Below are 20234 nucleotides of genomic sequence, written 5' to 3'. Positions count from 1 at the left end.
CTGCTATACGCCTATTGTGCACAGGCCCAATTCTTTCAATATTGGTTACATTCTACTCCGTTTCAGTCACACACAGCGATTGAGATGGATGTGGCGGAGCCAGCCCCTCTCCAGGTGACGATCTATCAGACCTATCGGCGGCCAGGGGATGGAATCAACATGGTTGAAACCTTTCGGTGGGCGTGGGACAGACTCCATGACAGAGCCCAACTAAAAATTCTATACGCTCCATCCGTCCCATTAGCACACAATCCCTACAATGACAGACGGAGCAAGCACGTCAATAGTGAGGCCGCTACAAAAGCAAGCATCCTGAATGCTAAAGCATACATCCACAATGGATTCAATGGGCTAACTCTCTCACTGCAAGATATGTAGATTACAGATTTGATTCTATATTACAAACACAAGCATTCCTGCAGTACGAACCAGAATATCCTCAACCGAATAAGATAATGCCACTATATCATTATGAATGTAAGATTTTTACCAATGGATCTGCCCAGCCGGCCGTAGGAAAAAAACAGCATTATTCAGCAGCATGTGCAATAGGAAAAGGACTCATGCAGGACGGGAAGTCTCGTCCTGGGAAAACACACACACAGCATCTAGGAGATTGTAAGGAACAGCTGGTGGAACTAAAAGCCCTAATACTGGCAGTGCAAAATACACATCATGAATTCCCCACGCTCATAGAGTGTGATTCATTTTAGTGTCCAGTCCTATCACAAATATTTACACAATTGATGCCAGAATTGATTTAGGGATTCCAAAGGCTGCACAGGAAAGCATAAGATGGCCTGGGAACAAGTGGCAAAGCTGAAAGAAGGCCTGCCATGGGCTCAAGTTATTCATACATTGAGTCATCAACATGTTGGCGTTCACGTTGAAGGGAATTCAATGGCTGATGGGGCCGCCAAGTTAACGGTGCGTACTGCTGCCATTGCTGGAAAAACACTTGCTCTAACATGAGGACAGACGGAGCAACAATAATAGCTGCAAATGCCACAAGCAACAGCTCACCACTGTCGAAAGGCTTTCCACTCAAGTACTTCTACAAATTAGATGTCCAAAACATTCCGTATGCTCAAATTCCAGGAGTGGGGGATAGAGTAGTACCAATGATTGCAGATTAGGATTAAATACTAGCTGCACACAAGGGTCTGGGTTCATCACATGCAGGGATCACTGCCACAAGTTCTTTAATAAAGTAGCGCTATTGGTGGCCAGGTTTTGCTAAACAGACCAAAGACTTTGTCCTTAAGTGCGACATTTGCCAGCAGATGAAGGGCTCCACTGTAGCACGTCCACCACAAACACCTTTATTGATCTCAGACACACCTCTCGCCTGTGTCTATTTGGATCACTGCGGCGCCTTACACTCAGACAGGGCTTACAAGTTCATCTTGCTGGCAGTAGATTCACGCTCTAGGTTCCTGTAGGTTTGGTGCCAGAGCTCGGCTGACACTCAAACTGTTATAAAAGATTTGTACGTCTTTATCAGGACATACACAATTGGCATACTACATTAGAACCCAGGAACGGCATTTAGCTCTCAGTCTTACAAAGAAGCCATGAGAAGTTTGGGTGTGGCCTTGAGGTACTCCTTCCCTATCATCCTGAGGGAAATTCAGTAGTTGAGAGGAAAAACTGTGACTTAAAGCAATCCTTAACAGCAAGGGTATTAGGCCCAGGTGGTAGTTGGGTTATTCACCTACATGGGATCCAGAGGGCACTTAACAACATGCCAAGAAATTCCAGGGGGGGGGTGTCGTACACCGTATGAGCTCATGCTCGGGGTAAGAATGTGGGTACCCGACCTCGATAGTGCCATAACAGTAGCGGCCGAAACACCACTTGACCTCAATGATTGTTTGGATGTTTTACAGGACCTTAAATAATACCAAGGTTTACAAAGCAACGTCCAAGTAAAAAGCAACACCACTGGGAAAGTCAAAAAGATAATGGCAAGACCTGCCTAGGTCCCGGAGATTGGGGACCTGGTCAGAGAAAAAAATTGTGGCCCAAAAAGATTTTTGGGCTATCTTACAGAGAGCGCCTGTACCTGTCCTAGCAGTCGAAGGAACGAGAACTGTCCTTCTTCCACCTCTTGCTTGCCGTCAAGACAAAAGGTTTGTCTCAATTGATCTGACCAAGCCACACTGTGTGGCCTGGCCAATTCTCAACAGTAGGCCACGTGGGCTCCTGGGTAGCCGCCGTCCTCCTCTCGCTACCGTACAGGAAGTTCAGATGAAGGCTTTAATAACGACTAAAGACTCAATTTTCCAAAGAGAAGCTGTGAAAGAAAATGAAATGATGCTTCTCCCCATTGAAACAACTACAACTGTACAGTCAACAAGTACAGAACTTTCGTTTTTAAAAATTGACAACGTCTAGGTCAACATGCCACAGATTAAGTCATCTCCCAGTTCTACAAACACTGCTGAGCTGCCAAGAATAGACCAGACGGCGTCTGGCTAATTCATGTATTAGGACGATTTCTCATTGGATCCAAGTGAACCTGAGCTGCCGACACCACTTCTCCTTTCTAAGCTTCAAGTTTATGCTTATTATCTTTGGCTGACAAAGACTTACTTCATTGTTCCCTGGATACATCTAGGGATTACAATTGGATTCATTTTCCTGGTACGTTGAATTGGTATAGTAACTGTCTTTTTCCTACTTCTGAATGGACACTTTTTTACCCGAATGCTCTGCAGTACAACTTGTGAACGTGGTTCGTAAACCACGTGCATCATCACACCGTGAACTGAGAGGCTTGTCCCAGGTGAACATGACAGTGTTTCCAGTCCTGAAGGAATTGTTTGGAACAGGGTATCATATGAGGTATACGGTCCGACTGAACTTTTGAAAATTCCTTATTTGTTCAAAATTTCTTTAAATGATATCATCACCTCCAGTATGATCTCTGATAATTGGTACATTGAAACAGTGCATACTTTGCTTTCAGATTTAGAGCAATTAGCTGTATTTCCATTGATGAATTCTATGATGGTGCAAGAAATTTTGGGGACATGTTCTGCTACCAAGACTATGGTCACCATTTTTTACATAAAGCTAGAATCCCACGGGCTGTTTATAATTATACACAATGAGAACACTGCCTAACACCGCCGAAAGGTAGCTCAAAGATTTTTGCACAAACGTTTGCTCATTTCTCATGTTTTGAACTATCAGACCTAGCCTCATATTATATAGGCTTGCAGCTACACCTGCAAAGAAAAATATGCTAACAAACACCAAGCACATATACTCGGCTTCCTTTATTTCCCAACTGCCTATCCTGGTTTCGATTTTTGAAAAGACACAATCTGGGGGGGAACAGATTGGCAGGTCTAAGAGACGGAGGCCTTATTTAGAGCATGCCTCAAACCACATCAAATGATTTTCCCGAACAAAACAGTGCAGCAAACTTCATGTCTGGGTATAGCGAAACAAAAGATTTGAACGCACCACCTATATCCTCATTCTCACCGTTTTGAAAATTGGCAGCATTTTACAAACTTTAGTGAGGATACACTAGATATCATGATACGTAATGGTTCTTTCAATTCATCAGACCCCAACTGGAAGGGTTGGTTGGTTTGGCCTGTACACATAAACGGGTGTCAGTCCAGATTCCTTGGTAATACCGAAAGGTTTAGGATCAATAGGCCTGATCAATGATATGTGCAAACAGAACACTTGGGGTGGTGACATCATACAGTGTTGGAAGTTGTGCCTAGACTGACTGAAAACCTCAACACTCTTCCAGGTGAAACAACACTTGTCCCTTCTTTCCGATGTCCTGGATCTCAGGGATTTTTTACTAGGTCCCCGGAACCCATAGCGAAAGCGCTTTTTGTATGGAATATACAACGAGCTATGGAAGATTTCTCAACAGGAAGCTGCTGAGAGATTGCACAAGCTTGATAAGGTTAATTTAGAAAAGGCTTGGCTGTGATTGACAACGGTATGACCACTTTATCATCCAGAATGTATTCACTGGGCAACATAGTGTCTTCCGGGATTGATATCATACAAGACATGTCTATATTACAACACGAACAGTCACAATTACACCAATAGTGATATTAATATGGAAGTTACAAACATTACGTTCTGGCCACGTGCCGTGGCTTTACATCAACAGTAAAAATCTGTTTTCAGCATACGATCTAACAGAAAGTCAGATGACAATGGCAAGTAGAGATGCGAAATACGCCACGTTGCACATTGAAAAGTTAGACCAATTACCTTTCACCATGGCTGAAACACCATCCACTGACTGGATTATCCATGGTAACATCACCCTACCAGTCACGACCTTTTAATTCCAATATTGTCTCTAATACCAACCGGTAGGCAGATATGAAGCACTAGGGGAAGGATATCTGCACAAGTATTAGAAATCACTGTTCAGGGTTAGATGCAGGAATGAGGACACAGACGTTTTTCTCAGTGGCACCAACTGTGAAGTTGCCTTAAACTGCTCCTTGGTTTGCAAGGACATTTCTCTCCAAGGGCCTGCAATGCTTCAATGGCAAACTTGTCTTGTTATCTGAAGGGTTCCCTAGCTGCTGTGATTGATCCTGTATTCGGGCTGATTTCGAATGGTAGCTATTTGATGGTGAATGATCAAGGTTGCTGCCGAATGGAACGGGGCATCGCTTATCCAGTGACGGTTAATTCCATAGTCACTTGTTGTACACAAGTAGTGTATTCAACATCCCGCACCGTTAGGGAGGCAGCACTATGGCAAGTGTTTCCAACATCAAATTTGATTCCTTTAGCAAGCGGAGAGCCATGTGTTAACAAAAGGATGTGTGTGGCCTTCACTTCAGCCAAAGAGACGTTTGATCTCCAGGTTGCAAGGTCCTCATCGGAGATACAGACACTACTCCACACTAACTTCCCGCTGCATTTTGGGGAGAAGGTCCATCGTATCTTTAACATGTCTGATACAAAAGGAATAGTGCACTTTTTAAAATGTATCTTCTCTGGTTTGGTTAGCACCGTTCAACTAATTTTTTGAGTTATACAATCTTTCATATGCTCTGTGTTGGGAAGTATTGGACTTGGCCCTTATTGGCAGGTTTACCCCTGCCTGTCCATTTGGAGGGAATCCCCACCGGAGGGATTCCCCTGTGATGCAGCCGGGAGTGGGTGCCCACCCCGTTTATTGATCTTAGTTGCAGGTGCCCACCCTGCATTATGGTGCCACATTGAGCGGGTGCCCACCCCGCTGTGTATTTTCTTACGAAGAGGAGCATACCCCTCATTGCGCCGAAGAAGAAGCTCACCGCCGCGGCCCGAATGAGAAATGGCCGCCGACCCGGAAGCCATGCAAAGTTCGCCTGCCTCTGCGGCAGGACCGGAAGAAGTGCCGGTGACAATGCGGGGCTCCGGCGAGCAGATAGGAGCCCCGGTGTGCAGGGAGGAAGTGTGGCCAGAAGGGAGAATGGGAGCCTACCCTGCCTCCAGGAGCACCAAAAAGGAGTCCCGGGTCCCAGGAGGGGGCCCAGGTGAAGAGTTGATACAGGCCGAGGCCGACAATGGCAGCGCGGGGCACCCGTGATGACAGGGAAGCCCAGCGTGCAGGAAAAGAGAGAGGCGTCGTGGAAGCGAGGAGAGGAGACCCAGAGTGGCGCCAGTGAGTCCCAAAAAGTTGGGGCTCGAGTTGTGTGGTGCCGACAAAGGCACGGGATCCTGAGCGGCCCGGTCTGGCAGCGTACCGCTCGCACGAGGCAGACTTAGTGTTTGGGGGCCCAGAGGGGCCCATGATTTTCCCCGTGTTTAAGCTGAGCCCACCTTTCCTGCGAACGCGCAGGCAGCTGCAACAGTTGGGTCAAGAGTATTTCAAAAGCCCCAGTGAGGCCTGAGGGCACCGTTGTGCCAGGGCCGAATTGTTTGAGTCACAGCTGAGTCGCACTAGCGCGGGCAGCTGCACCGTTTTGCATAATGGATTCAGGAGTCCCTGAGGGGGGGCAGAAGAAGGCACATTGCATGCCCAGGCCCAAGTTCATCTTCACAGCAGCCCAGCAAGTAGTGGGCAGCTGCAAAGTTTAGGCCACTGTTCTTTGGGGGCATGTTTGGAGTTAGGAGTGAGATGCACTCCTTTGCCCCATACTTTCCCAGCTGCACGGCAAGTAGTGTCAGCTGCCACATTTAGGTACACGCAATGGCGCACGTGCGAACCAGGCTGCATAGGCATCATCCCTGACATTCTGGACTAAGGGCAGTTGAGCCCCCCCCTTTAGAAGGCCAGTTGGCCAAGGGGTCAGTGACGTACATGATACTAGGAAATGTGACGCTTTACTGTGATCCATGCATCTAAATGCATTTAGGGATGAGATTATGGGCCAGATGTAGGAAGGCAAATACCGGTCGGTAACGGCCGAAATTCGCTAATTTCGGTCGTTACCGACCAGTATTTGGAAAAGGAGATGTAGAAGCATGTTCAAATACAGATTTGGTAATTTTACCGAATCGGTAAAATACCGAGTCAGTATAATTACCGAATCTGTAATTTGACATGTAGGTAGCACTGTAATCAGTGCTACAGGGGTTTTAGAATTCTTAATTTACCACCAACTAGAAGTTGCTGGTAAACTAAGAAAACCCTTTAAAAAGCATTTCTTTAGCTTTTTAAACAGTGCCATGTTGCAGACATACATGCCCCAAGGGCATGTATGTCTGCAACATGTGCACCCATGCACAATTGAGGGGTGCAACAGGGTGTCAAAGTGACACCCTGTCCCCCTTGTAAATTCGGTAAATTTACCGAATCGGTATTTACCGATTCGGTAATTCACATTGATTCCTATGGGCCTCAAGGCCCATAGGAGTTAATGGCAATTACAGAATCGGTAAATACAGATTCATTAATTACCGAATCCTACAGATTCGGTAATTAATTCGGTAATATTACCTACATCCCGATTGCCAGTTCCTAAATACCGAATCGTTATGATTCGGTATTTAAGAATCGGTAATCTGGGATTACCTACATCGGGCCCTATGTGTGTGATATGTTTATGCCAGTGAGATTATTTCCTACTTGAGTATACCCCTAATGTGAGTTATGCTTAGGAGGTTAGGGTCTAAGATGTTAGACTGATGAGGTTGGCGTACAATGTGTTTGGCGCCTAATGTGATACTGTGCATAATGTGGTTTATTTGTGACAGGATGATGCTAAGTACAGTGGTTACCAGTGATTACTAATTGCGTGTTTATAATATGTCTTACTTATACTAACTTTGCTTTGTGATGGTTCTGACAGTGGTCCAGTGGACCCTGCCAGGTGTACATAATCCCTTGTAAATATGACCTAGTGCCAGGTGGCACGATGTATATTATGTGAGTACTATTCTAATGTGTTATGAGAATACAAAGGCTATTTTTGATATAACCTTGTGTGGAGTTCCTTTTCTGGTGTGCCTAGGATGTTGTTGCTGTGTGCATGCGCAAATGCTTTACACATGGCCTCCAGGATAAGCCTGACTGCTCGTGCCAAGCTACCAAGGGGGTGAGCAGGGGTTATCTTTGGCGTGCAACTCCATCGCCCTGATGAGAGTGGTGGTCTCTGCCTGGCTTTGGCGCAAGCCTTAGCCAACCAGAGATCCCATTTCTAACATTGGTTGTCAGCAGTGAGGATAGGATTTGGGTTTGCGCAGTACCACAGCTACAACTGGCTGCATTACAAAACTCTGCATTTTAGATAGCCACATGGATAGGGATTATTGTGTATGAGTTTTGTTTTAAGTACAATTTCGTTGAAATGTGTTTCTTGTGCACTATGAGTTGGGGGTTCTGCCAAGAACAGAAACCGGAGAATCTGGAGGAGTGACTGCCCTTGTGCAGACTGCTATTTCTTGGGTTGGCCTGAAGTTGAAGGAGGGACTGCCCTTGCGGCATCACGGTGGTTCTTGGATTAGCCTGAAGCTGAAGGAGTGACTGCCCCCGTGCTGTCTGCTGGTTCTAGGGTTGGCCTAGAGTGGTGACTTAATTGGCATGGAGTAACTAGCTCGGGAGGGTAGATTATACCCTAAGTGCAGTGCGAGTTGTCTGGATTCACCAGTAAGGGTGGGATCCAGTGGTGGCAGCAGAAGTGAGTCCAGTGCATGAAACCCCAGTCCCGTTCCCAGAGTATGGTACCTGGTGCTCAGTAAGAGGGGTGCAGGTTGAGATTCAGAGGCAGTAAGGAACTGTCTCACCAGTCTGATGGGGTGTGTGTGGATGAGTGGTGTGTTGTACTGGATGATTGGATGTGAGTTCTCTGAATAAGGAGCTTGCAAGGGGGAGTGACCCTAGAGGAATGGTGCAGGTGTCTCCCAACCCGTGTGGCGGAGATGGTTCAGAGGAACCCAACTAAATGTCCTGAGTGAGAAAGGTTGCAAGGCCTCACATCATGTCCTTAGAGGAAGGTGTCAGACTGGGCAGTGATCAATGCCTCAACCTCAGACTCCAGTACTGGATGGTTCTTAGAGGAACACCAGGTAAGGAGCCTAGTACGTCCTGTTGGACTGTTCTTGGTGGGGGATCTCCCCGTGGTAGGTGAACGGAGAGTGATTCCAAAAGGAGTGGCTGAGGTGACTTCCGTCCCAGAGTGGTGGAAGAGCTTCAGAGTAGCCCAGCTAGGTCCCGGTGTAGTGGGAGGGGTGTAGGGACTCAGGTCCTGTCTCAGAGGAAAAGGAGTGAGTGTGGGGCTGCGTGTCTCAAGGAGCCCAAAACCCCATCTCAGGACCTGGATAGTTCCCGAGGGGAACACCAGGTTGGGAGCCTAGGCTGTACTGATAGACAATTTGAGGAGGATCTCCTAGTGTCTGGAGAACGTGGAGAGTCTGTAAGCAGAGCTCCAGCAGTTTTGGTGTCTGGCAGTACCCCTCCAGTTGGGAGGGTGGAGAGGTCCAGAGTGAGGGGTTAGAGGAGGAAAGAGTCCCCAGTGGGAATCAGTGGGTCAGGGGCCAGCCAGAAGGGCTGAGTCGCCAATGATTGGCCATGGTGACGCCACTTCTGTCCTGGGAGATTTGCACGCACTAGCAGATGGACAGTAGGTCGTGAGATCTGCGCCAGGCAGACTGTCACACAACACATTATTTATGGGTCACCCTCGTGGGGAATGCATGCTCCCCGTGAAGTCCTGGTTCGCTGGGCATCTAACCAAAGGGTACCATTCCTGGGTTGGGGAGCCAGAAGCAGGTGTTTCCTGACCTGGGCGGCAGAGCGGCTGTAATCAGTGATCTGGACGGTTTACCTTTTAGGAGTACCCTGTTGCACACAGGTGGGGCCCATCTTAAAGGAAAGGGACCCAGTGTTTCCCAGAAGGGGTGGGGCAGGCCTTTAGGGTCCCTGGCTGAGTGTGGTAGTACTACCCTGAGAGCAGGTGGGGCCCATCTTAAAGAGAAGGGACCCTGCTCTACAGTGGGAGGGTGCAGAACTCTGGAAGGGGGTGCAGAGGGAGGGAGTACTCGCCTCTGACCCCGGTGCATCCGGTGAATGTGGATCCCAGGTGGTAGACCAGTTGATGGAGAGAGGTCCTGAACTGGTGGGAGAGTTGTGTTCGGATGGGTGCTTCCCCTGGGAGGGTGCGTAACCCCAGAAGTAGAGGTAGGGTGAGGAGATGCTTTCCCGTGACCTCTGGTCAGCCGGAGGGTGCGGACCCTAGGTTGAAGGATCAGTGGTAGTTTGGAACTACACTGAGAGAGTGGAGAATGGCTATTGTATGCCAGGAGTTACTGCCCCCACTCTGTGGATTGGCAAGGACCAGTGACGTCTGGGTGGCCTAGAGCCTGGTCCTGGCCGTGGACAACTAGGGAGTACTAGTGGGGTAGCCTAGTTGGGCCTGAGAGTTCATTTTCAGAGGGAACCACGTGGGTTCAGAATGGCGTAGAACCAGAGGGTGTCATTGCAGTGCGGGCCTGCGTCCATGTTCTATTACCCCAAGCAGGGAAGCCCATCATGGTGGTGATTGGTCTGCCCTGCGTTTTGGCTGGAAGGGGGTTGTGTTGGACTTTGCCCTTTTTGGCAGGTTCACCCCTGAACTTTTTGCCTTAAGCTCTGACAGGGTGTTAGTGGTTTTAGGCATCCGGGCACTTTAGCACTGTGGCCCAGTGTAAAGTGAGTGCGCTCTTTCTGTACGTGTATTGAGATTGGCCGGCCGGCCCTCCCATAGGAATGCATGGGGGATAAGTGTGTCCATGGTAATTCCTGGTATGAGAGGAGTGCAGGGTCGACTTTAGTATGTATGAACTTGTGAGGATAAATGCTGCGCAATGGTGTGTGCAGATTTATGGTGACTGGTGGACAAATGCCACCTTTAGAAGTTGGCATTTCTGTATGCTATGTGTTGCCTGCCTGATGTGAAATGCATGTCTGGCTTGTGAGTGACAGGAGCTGAAAGGTGTGGGTGGCTCCAGGAGGGGCAGGGTGAGTCAGCTAGGCTAAATGGGACACCTGGAGGAAGAGTGGTGAGAGGGGTCCTGAGACTCTGAATAGGGTGGTGCTTCCCTGGTGAATGCTGGTTCCGCCCCCCTGTGGTGTGTCTGATGGCGAGACCCCACCTGGCAAAGGGGAAGAGGAGCTTGGCAAACAAAGTGCTCTAAATCACCCCCTAAACCAGTTCTGACTGGTATCCCCAAGCCCTGTGCTGTGACACAAACGAGAAAAGGTGTTTAAAGTAGGGGCTGTGACCCCATAGTGTTGTTCTGTATTTGTTCCTGAACCTGCGGTGCGTGCTGCTGCTGGGGACTGGGGCTGCCTCCCTGGGCCCTGCATTGCCCCCGATCCTTGCTTGACTCATGCTTTTACTGCAGGACTTTTTGCCTACTTCTAGGGCCTGATTCTGAAGGAGGAAGAGGAGTGTGGGCTGCGCGGTGCTGCCCGTCACTTTGGTGGGAATCCCCATCGGAGGGATTCCGCCATGAGTCTTAGATGTTAGACTGATGAGGTTGGCGTACAATGTTTTTGACGCCTAATGTGATACTGTGCATCATGTGGTTTATGTGACAGGAAGATGCAAAGTACAGTGGTTACCAGTGATTACTGGTTGTACGTTTATGATATGTCTTACTTGTACTAAGTTCGTTTTGTGATGGTTCAGACAGTGGTCCAGTGGGTCCTGCCAGGTGTAAATAATCCCTTGTAAATATGACCTAGTGCCAGGTGATACGATGTATTTTATGTGAGTATTATTCTAATGTGTTATGAGAATACAAAGGCTATTTTTGATATAACCTTGTGTGGAGTTCCTTTTGTGGTGTGCCTAGGATGTTGTTGCTGTGTGCGTTCGCAAAAGCTTTACACATGGCCTACAGGATAAGCCTGACTGCTCGTGCCAAGCTACCATGGGGGTGAGCAGGGGTTATCTTTGGCGTGTAAGTCCCTCGCCCTGACTAGAGTAGTGGTCTCTGCCTGGCTTTGGCGCAAGCCTTAGCCAACCAGAGATCCCATTTCTAACAAGAAGCATTTTTGAGGGCTCCCACTTGTCCAGCTACATATCGCGGAGATTCTGATTTTATTTCGGAAGGAATCAACTTTAATCCATAAACATGCTACAAGGTGTGCCTCTGGGAACATCTGAGGATGTCGGCAACAATAATGTTGCGTCTACCACTCAGAGCACACAAACGATAGGTCTTTTCCCATGTGGGAACAATTTGGTCTCTTTAAACAAAATGTACCAAAACAATTTTTCTAGTCACCATGGCTTTCTAAGTGCTTTGGATCTCAAATAATCTAATGAAAATGTTTTACATATTTTATTGGGAAGTCCGCTTTCAGAGAGGAGATTTTTTTATATTTTTTAAAACTATCTGCTGGCTTTTAGATAGCTTTTTAGGTTTTGACCCTTAGTATGAGGAGTGGGTGTTAAATGCCCAGGTAAGGCCAATGTAGCAATGCAACTTACTTCCTCATTGTACTAACGAATAACATTTCCAGACTGTGATCTTTTGCATACATTTGCACGCACAACGATAGGTTTGTTTCTCTGAAACTAAACTTGTTTTACATCTAGCTTTGCACAACATTATCACAACGCCATGAACATCATGTAAAAGGTCTCGTACTTTACTACCTACAAATATCATCACTATCGGGGTGCCAGGGCTATCTACATATCGACAACATCACTAATTCTTTGCGTATATCTCAAGACTGCTTTCTATTATAAAAAATTTGCATCCCGATAGATTAGTAGAGGAGATACTTCTGCTGACACAGAGGGTCCCTGCATGCTGAGAGATCACCATGCAGCCGTCTGACATCTTGTGAGGGGTGTCCAGTTTGTGACCAAGACAGGGTCCTTCACTCTATCCCATCAGGAAATGGGGTTGGATCGTCCCTTGGGGGGATTCTTGGTTTTGCACATACACACACTCTAGATACACTTAGAGTACGCTCTGCACCTTAGGTGTACACCTGATTACTTCCTCGTTATATATATATTATATTATCTTGAAGAGAGCGAGCTGACCAGTGGACTGTTCAACCTGTGTGATGCCGAGGCTTTGGTCTCTTTAAACAAAATGTACCAAAACAATTTTTCTAGTCACCATGGCTTTCTAAGTGCTTTGGATCTCAAATAATCTAATGAAAATGTTTTACATATTTTATTGGGAAGTCCGCTTTCAGAGAGGAGATTTTTTTATATTTTTTAAAACTATCTGCTGGCTTTTAGATAGCTGAAGAAGGTCGAAGCACCGACCGAAATGCATTGGGAGAAAGTGGATTTTTGCCGCGCTGCAACAAGAAATAAAAGCATTTAAATTGACCGGATTGGTGTGCGGCTCAATTCCCTTTCAACTGGAGAGGCTTTGTTTGATGTTAAGAGGCTGTCCCGCCTCGAGCGACGCACCGCCTACAAAGAGCACCGAGGCTGCCCGACATTTGGGTCGTTGCGTGAGCATACAGGGCAGCAGGCAGCCACCAAGGACCGGACTTTGGTTAGGCCCCCAGCAACTTTAAATTTGTATGCAAGGGGATTCCGTCATACAGCACATAAGCAGCACATCACCCACTGGAGGGCAACACCTTCATGGTGATCAGGACACTACAAGAACCAGCAAGCTTGCAAGCAGAGTCAGCCCCGGAGGGGTGGCCACTAGATGGCGATTATCTTGAAGAGAGCGAGCTGACCAGTGGACTGTTCAACCTGTGTGATGCCGAGGCTTCCCCTCCCCTGAAGAAGGTCGAAGCACCGACCGAAATGCATTGGGAGAAAGTGGATTTTTATATATATATATATATATATATATATATATATATATATAGATTTAGCACCATGGTAGAACTCTACTGACTATTTACGCTTGTGGTGCTTGTAATCACGTTTATCTGCTTTTGTCTCCTAATCGCTACAACACACGTATTTTATGCAAGAATAAGGTTGGTTCAATAAATAGTATTGAAAACGTTCCACTGTGTATTCTCTGTATACTTCTCTGAGAATAAGTGAGCACGAGTGACTGAGCAAAAGGTTCTGTACTGTTTCCACGATCCCTGAGGGGAGAGTGTTGTCGTGTTCAGTGGTTGCCAGAAAGCATTTGCTCTCTGTTAGGTTAGGGGGCCTTATGGTGGAACTCTGAGCTAGCTGGTCTATAGGACAACATATCCTGCTGGGGGTGTCTGGAATCATTCTTGACACCAAGCCCTTAGCTTGTGTTGTCCGATTAATGTGTAGGTCTTATAGATTGGTAGGACCTACACAACACAACAGTCTCTTACAGGCCAAGGAGGTATCCAAGCATCTCCCATCTTTTAATCATATCTTGATGGCCAACTGGATAAACCATAAACCTTTGATGCAAAACAGGAGAGAGGCACAGGTGTGGCGCCGCGGCCAGGGCGACTGACGCTGGAATCTGGGGACCACGGTTCGATCCCCGGCTCCGGCGGCAGGTTAGCCCAGCACCATGTGACTCTGGGCAATAGCTCGCTTAATCTTCCCGACGGCCCCCAGCGCCTAGAGACCCTTACGGGTGATTGTGCGCTTTACAAATGTGGACTTTACTTTACAAATGTGGACTTTAGCGTAAAAACCCAGGATCAATATCAGTTTCCCCATCTGACTAAATTGTGTGATCATAACAAAATATTTTATTTCAACAAGCCTTTTTTTCTGCATGACATAAAACAGCACCTTAAATTGTAGTTCAGTCTTTGCCCTGTACAAAAACGTATTGTGTTTATGTTAATAAACTATAACGTTACTCCATATATAATAAGAATCTAGGACACATATGGGGTACACATGACAACTGACTTCTTGCTTACACCATTATTGGCATTGTCCTCAAGGTGGGGAGGGGGTCAGAAATGTTTCTAAGTTCATGTTTAACCGTTTGTGTGCTTCTGTCAGCCAACGGACGTAGCGCACACCACCTCCGTAGTGCTGCGCACGTCCGTTGGCCAAAGCGGCCCCGCCCACTCATCAAAGCCACCGCACTGCGGCAAAATTGCCGGCGCGGTAAAAGGGTTAAAAGCTTTTAATAAATGTGCCTCAATGCAATGATGTGCTACGGTGAAAGTCTGTCGCAAGTTAAACAAAAATCTTTTTTTTTGTAAAAGAAACATTATATTATTTGTACATAATGTTTGATATAGATATATATATATATATATATACATATACATATACATATACACATACATATACACATACACACACTACTGGCACTTGCCAGTAGGTAGTTCTAGTTAGGACAATGTTTCCATAGAAAAAGCATTTTTTTAAATTGCCTATATCCTTTTCGTGCCATTTGACGAATCTTCATGAAATTTTCCGAAACAAGTGTCATAGTAAGACTTCTTTTTCAGACGATTCATCAAGTGGGGGCCGAGAAAAAAGGGGGTCAAAAAAGTGCATTTTCCCATGTTAATTCCTATAGGACCTTTGAACACGACTACAGCCCGAACTGCTGGATTGAATTTCACCACATATGGCAGAGAGCTAGCTTTTGGTCCGCAGATTGTGCTTTTTGTTATTTGGTATAAATCCGTTCAGTAGTTCTTGAGAAATTTAAGAGAATCCAGTTAGTGATATCTGTGGATCCTTCCTGACGTTACCGCGATTTTCATCACGAATTTGAGATTAATCGCGAATGCGCATGCCACCAGGACCGCCGTGATTGGCTGGCCGCAACCTGTACAGAAAGTTGCAGCTGATATTTTCTGGATCGGAAATGTTCCCGGGGATGAAAATTGCGGAGAAAGCTAATATAAGGGAACAGGATAGAGGTACTCTCACCCCATATTTGACAAATGGGGATGTTAATAACAAGTTATGTGTGGAAAATAGATTTGTTTACCACAGTATATTCGCAAATATCCAGTGACCGTCAGTATGGTCCCCTCATGTAACGTCGTACAGACATCGCAAATATCGAAATTTCTTCACAAATATTGGTGGGGAAAAAACTAAATAAATATAATCACACCTACTGTCAGTTTTACTTGGGCACTGCCACACTTACTGACAGACACTCATGAACCCAGTAACACACCCAGATACAGGCTCATACAGCCACTAAGAGCGACTATCACACCCACTTACAAACCCATTCAAAACCTCATGCAGCCAGTCACAGACCCACTGAGAGTCATGCATCCACTCACAGATCGACTCAGACACTTGGGCACCCAGGCACAGACCTTGTCAGACACTAACACATCCACTCACAGATTCACTCTGACACTCATGCACCCAGTCAGACCTATTGAGACACTTATGCACCCACTCACATACCCACTCAGAGACACACACACTCACAGACCCATTCAGAGACTTATGGATTTACTCACAAACCAACTGAGATACTCGTACACCTACTGCCAATCCCACTCCGAAACTCATGCAACCACTCACAGACCCACTCAGATACTCACACCCCCACTCAGTGACCCAATCATTCACCCACTCACGTACCCACTCATTCTCATACACTCACTCAGAAACCCGTACGGACACTCATGAAGTCACTCACAGACCCATTCATATTCTGACGCACTCACTCAACCCAACTCAGACGTAATGCAGTCATTTACAGACTCATTCATCCACTGCCACACTGACTCAGACACTTGTGCACCCTCACACATCAACTCAGACACTCATGCAACCACTGAAGGTCACTCCCGCACTCACAGACCCACTAAGAGATGCACTCACAGACCCACTCAGAGACTCATGCACCCACTCATAGACCCACTCAGACACTCTTACTCCCACTTACACCTATTCGCAGACCCATTCAGATCACTACAAATATAGGAATGCAAGATTTGTTTTAGGTAAAATACTACAAAAATATTAGTTTAAACAGTACAATTATAAACCCCTAGTGTCAAACATACCGCAGAATGTGCATATAGATATATTACACTTTTTTTTAAAAAGATGCAATCACCGCGGATATCAACGTCATTGCGACGTGTGGCGGTCACTGCGAAACGGAAAATACACTCCAAAGATGATTTTTATGGAAACTCACTACAAAAACATGAGTTTAAACAGTACACTAATAAACACCTAGTGTCAAACATATACTGCAGAATGTCTGCATTGTATATGTTACACTTTTTATAAAAGATGCGATTGTCACGGTTACCATCGTCATTGTGACGTGAGCGGTCGTCCTGAAAACGGAAAATACACTCCAAAGATGATTTTTATGGAAAGCACTACAAAAACATGAGTTTAAACAGTACACTAATAAACCCCTAGTGTCAAACATACTGTAGAATGTGTGTATATATATATATATATATATCTTTTTACACTATGAAAACCACCCCATTTTTGCGGCGTCTCCGTGGATATTGCGAAGTCGCTGTGACGAATGAAAATTACAAAAAAAAACTACAAGTTGTCAATAAACTAAAACAAATAACAAGGACTCACTAAATACAGGATCAATACACACCTCTACTATCCATTTTTTTTTAAGAAGTAAAGCTTTCGAAATAAACTCCAAAAACCAAAGGTTACACAGACTTTAAAGTTAGGAAATAAAATTTAAAAAATCTTTGAAATTCATCCAAAAAAACAAAGGTTACAGGGACATTAAAGTTAAGCTCTGGTTTTACTCGTACAAAACCAGTGAAATTCAGCAGGTATAGTTACCTGGGCTACCTATAACTTACACCCCCACAAGGCTCTGCTTATGACCTCACATATTACATTACTTATGACCTCAAATATTGCAATACTCATGACATGGTCAGTGACATCACTGATGACATCTCAAATGACATCATTGATTACATCACTGACGACATCCTCCACAGAAGCACTGACACCTCTATACAACCTCTCCTACACACACTCACACAACCACTCACGTACCCATACAAGTATCACTCCATAGTAATATAAAAAGTATACTATTTTATCTTATGTAGTACCGATGTTTAGCACTCATAAACTTTAAGAAAACACACACACTCACTGGGTGACGTCATCAGTAATTTCACTGACCATGACAGGAGTGCTAGAATATGTGAGGTCATAAGCAGGTCATTGCGGGGGCATTAGTTATAATTAGCTCAGGTAACTATAACTGCTGAATTTCAATGGTTTTGGACCAGTGAACACTGAGCTTAACTATAACGTCCCTGTAACCTTTGGTTTTTTTCAGTGAATATATGTGTGTGTATCCTTCATAGCTGCTCCCCGGAACGTTTGCCATCAAGGTTGGTGATGTGCTGTTCTGAGCCAACTGTCCATTTCAAAATCCCTACAACATCCATTGTTACAAAGAACAACACACACTTGCAGCGAGATTAGAAAGTACTTTAATTAAGACCATACGTTCAAGATGTGTGGTAGTACATAATAAAACCAGTGAGCAAGTTACAGTGCACACTGTTCTTTGTTGCAAAGGATATAGATGTGCATGTGTATACAGGCTGGCCTTTAGCATGGACGAGCTTGGGCCCATGGCCTGGGCGCTGCTCTTCTGAGGGGCACAGGGGCTGCCTGTCACATACTCCCTTTGATATAGCTACAAAAAAAAAACAATTGGCATCGCTACAGCACATGTACACATTTCGACAATCTCATTTTGGCACTTGGGAATGTAGGTATCATCCAGAGAGGTACGGACACATGAGTAATAACAGATTAGCAGGCAAATAAATAACATTGTGAGGAAACAGCCAAGCACAGCACAACTTTCGGTGATAGATAAACTCTGCTAAAATACTTTTTAAGTAGGCTGCTGGTTACCATGCTCTTATTTGGTTTGGTTTTCTTCTCATATATCTCCTTAACCTTCCTTGCCTCCTCTTACCTCTCTGACGTTTTTAATACAGAGATAATTAAAGGCGAATGAGAGGGAGCAAAAATGTTTTGCCCAGGGCGCAAGGCCGGATCTGTGTGTACATTTATATATGAAAAGGACAAAGCACATTCCCACAGGCCTAAAGATAGATTGGGGAGCATTTAAATATATTCTACTAGGGTGACTTAGTTTTAATGTAAAATCCCAATCAATTGAAATGCAACAAATTAACGTGGCACAGAAATGCAGCTAAAAGCAAAACAGAATGTCGTAAAAATTCACCTATTGTACCGCACCATTTCCTTGTATATGCATCACTATTCTTGAGACCTGCAAAACAACTAGCATTGTGCATGTTCGTTTATCAAAGTGCCCGATTTCCTTCGTCGACCGGCAAAGTTTATTAAATCGGATCTAATGCTTGCCAGGGGTAACTGTAAGGTAGAGCAACATATTTATGCCGGAGGACCCCTTACGTAACTTTGACAGACTGATAGCGATTGAGGGGGCGTGCAAGTTTCTGAAGCTGATATCCCCTGCGCACGGATCGTGAGCGACCTCAACGCTGCGAAGAAGGGCAAAACTGGTGTGTGTGTGTGTGAGTAAACTCCTGGTTTAAGGGCAGCATGAAACGGAACAGGGGCTAAGACTGTCGATACAAATCCTTGAGTTTCTCTGTTTGGGAAACTCTTCATAAGCCCGCATAGAATTATCGGCAATCATCCGAACGCCGGGCTGGAGAATGAATAGACAGCACTTAGGTCTCGTATTCAGGGACATTTGAGAACATTAAGACACAAACTTGTGCTGCGCTCACATGGTGCTGGAAGTACGAAGACCCTCAGCCTCTATCCCCCATCCCGACCCCTTCCACACTCACCGCTAGGCGGAGCACCGCAGCCATAGCCCCGCTAGAGGTTTGTATCACGTGCTTCCCAGCATGCCCGGTTCTGCGCTTCCGGGTCAGAGTGCAGCGCTTCCGCTGTATGCGAGACCCGAGCCGCTGCAGCAGGCTACTTTTGCTTTGGGAATTCTGCGGAAGAATGTTACTGGCGTTTTATCTTGGGTCGAGGCATGCCAGTGCTCTGAATACATGATTTTATACAGACAGTAAAAACTGCGTACCAACGGCTGGTTGCACTCTGAGAATTAATGCGATTGGTATATATCTATTAGCATTTATGTGCAGTGCGGAACGCGCATTGCCACTTGCTATAGTTGTCTGCCTCTTTTAACTGTCTCGAAGGATAAGCAAATCACTCGTTCAGCCCTAACGAGCTTCGCAAGGTATACAAATAGGTGGCTACGAAAGAGGTGCTGCAAAACAGGAGGTGCCCTACCTAATACAGCTTAAGTGGCATGTTCAGTCATTAGGTTGCAAATCCAGCCATTTGCTAATAAACATCTGTAAATTACGTGCCAGGTTAAAAAAACAGCAGAAATCAGGAGATATTCTTTTAAGAAGGGTTATTCCATTAAAGAAGTACCCACAGGAGGGCATCCTCCAGTGAAGGTCCAAACGTAATTGATGGGCAGAAGCGTACCGATCTCACCAGACAAGCACACAATCACATTTAACAGACTAACATGTTCACTTCTCAAATTCCATATTCAAATATACTAATTCACCACTAATCTTTTATGGGTTACAGAGTAGCGTGCTACTCGCCAATAAAGCTGCTCAACACCTCATCAGAGTTACAAACGCTATATAAATGCAAACCTTTTCTACCCCTCTCAATCCAAATAACTGACTAACATATCCACCCGTAAAATTACTTTAATGTTTCACCATACTAATTCAACACTAATCCTTATGGGTTCCAGAGTAGAGTGCTACTTGCGCTTCAAAACCCCATCAGGGGTAGCAAGCACTTTATAAATAAAAACCTCTTTCCCTCTTCTATCCCGCCACCTACCCTTCTCCAACCAAATAACTGAATAACCTATCC

At 45.7% G+C, this 20234-nt stretch overlaps 1 protein-coding gene across 1 annotated transcript in view; it reads right to left on the bottom strand.

The window, feature by feature from the left end:
- The window catches only part of UQCC1 (ubiquinol-cytochrome c reductase complex assembly factor 1), a 486967-nt gene extending 467661 nt beyond the window's left edge, over positions 1-19306 (bottom strand). The window contains exon 1 of the mRNA XM_078652195.1: positions 19163-19306. Within this exon, the coding sequence (XP_078508321.1) occupies positions 19163-19186 (24 nt within the window). The 5' untranslated portion in view covers positions 19187-19306. The remainder of the gene's footprint in view (positions 1-19162) is intronic.
- Between the last annotated feature and the right edge of the window lie 928 nt (positions 19307-20234).

Source organism: Lissotriton helveticus, chromosome 7 (genome assembly GCF_964261635.1).
Source record: "Lissotriton helveticus chromosome 7, aLisHel1.1, whole genome shotgun sequence".
Classification (NCBI taxonomy): domain Eukaryota; kingdom Metazoa; phylum Chordata; class Amphibia; order Caudata; family Salamandridae; genus Lissotriton; species Lissotriton helveticus.
The sequence above is the reverse complement of the archived record's forward strand: the minus strand, read 5'-3'. Positions and strand labels throughout refer to the sequence as shown.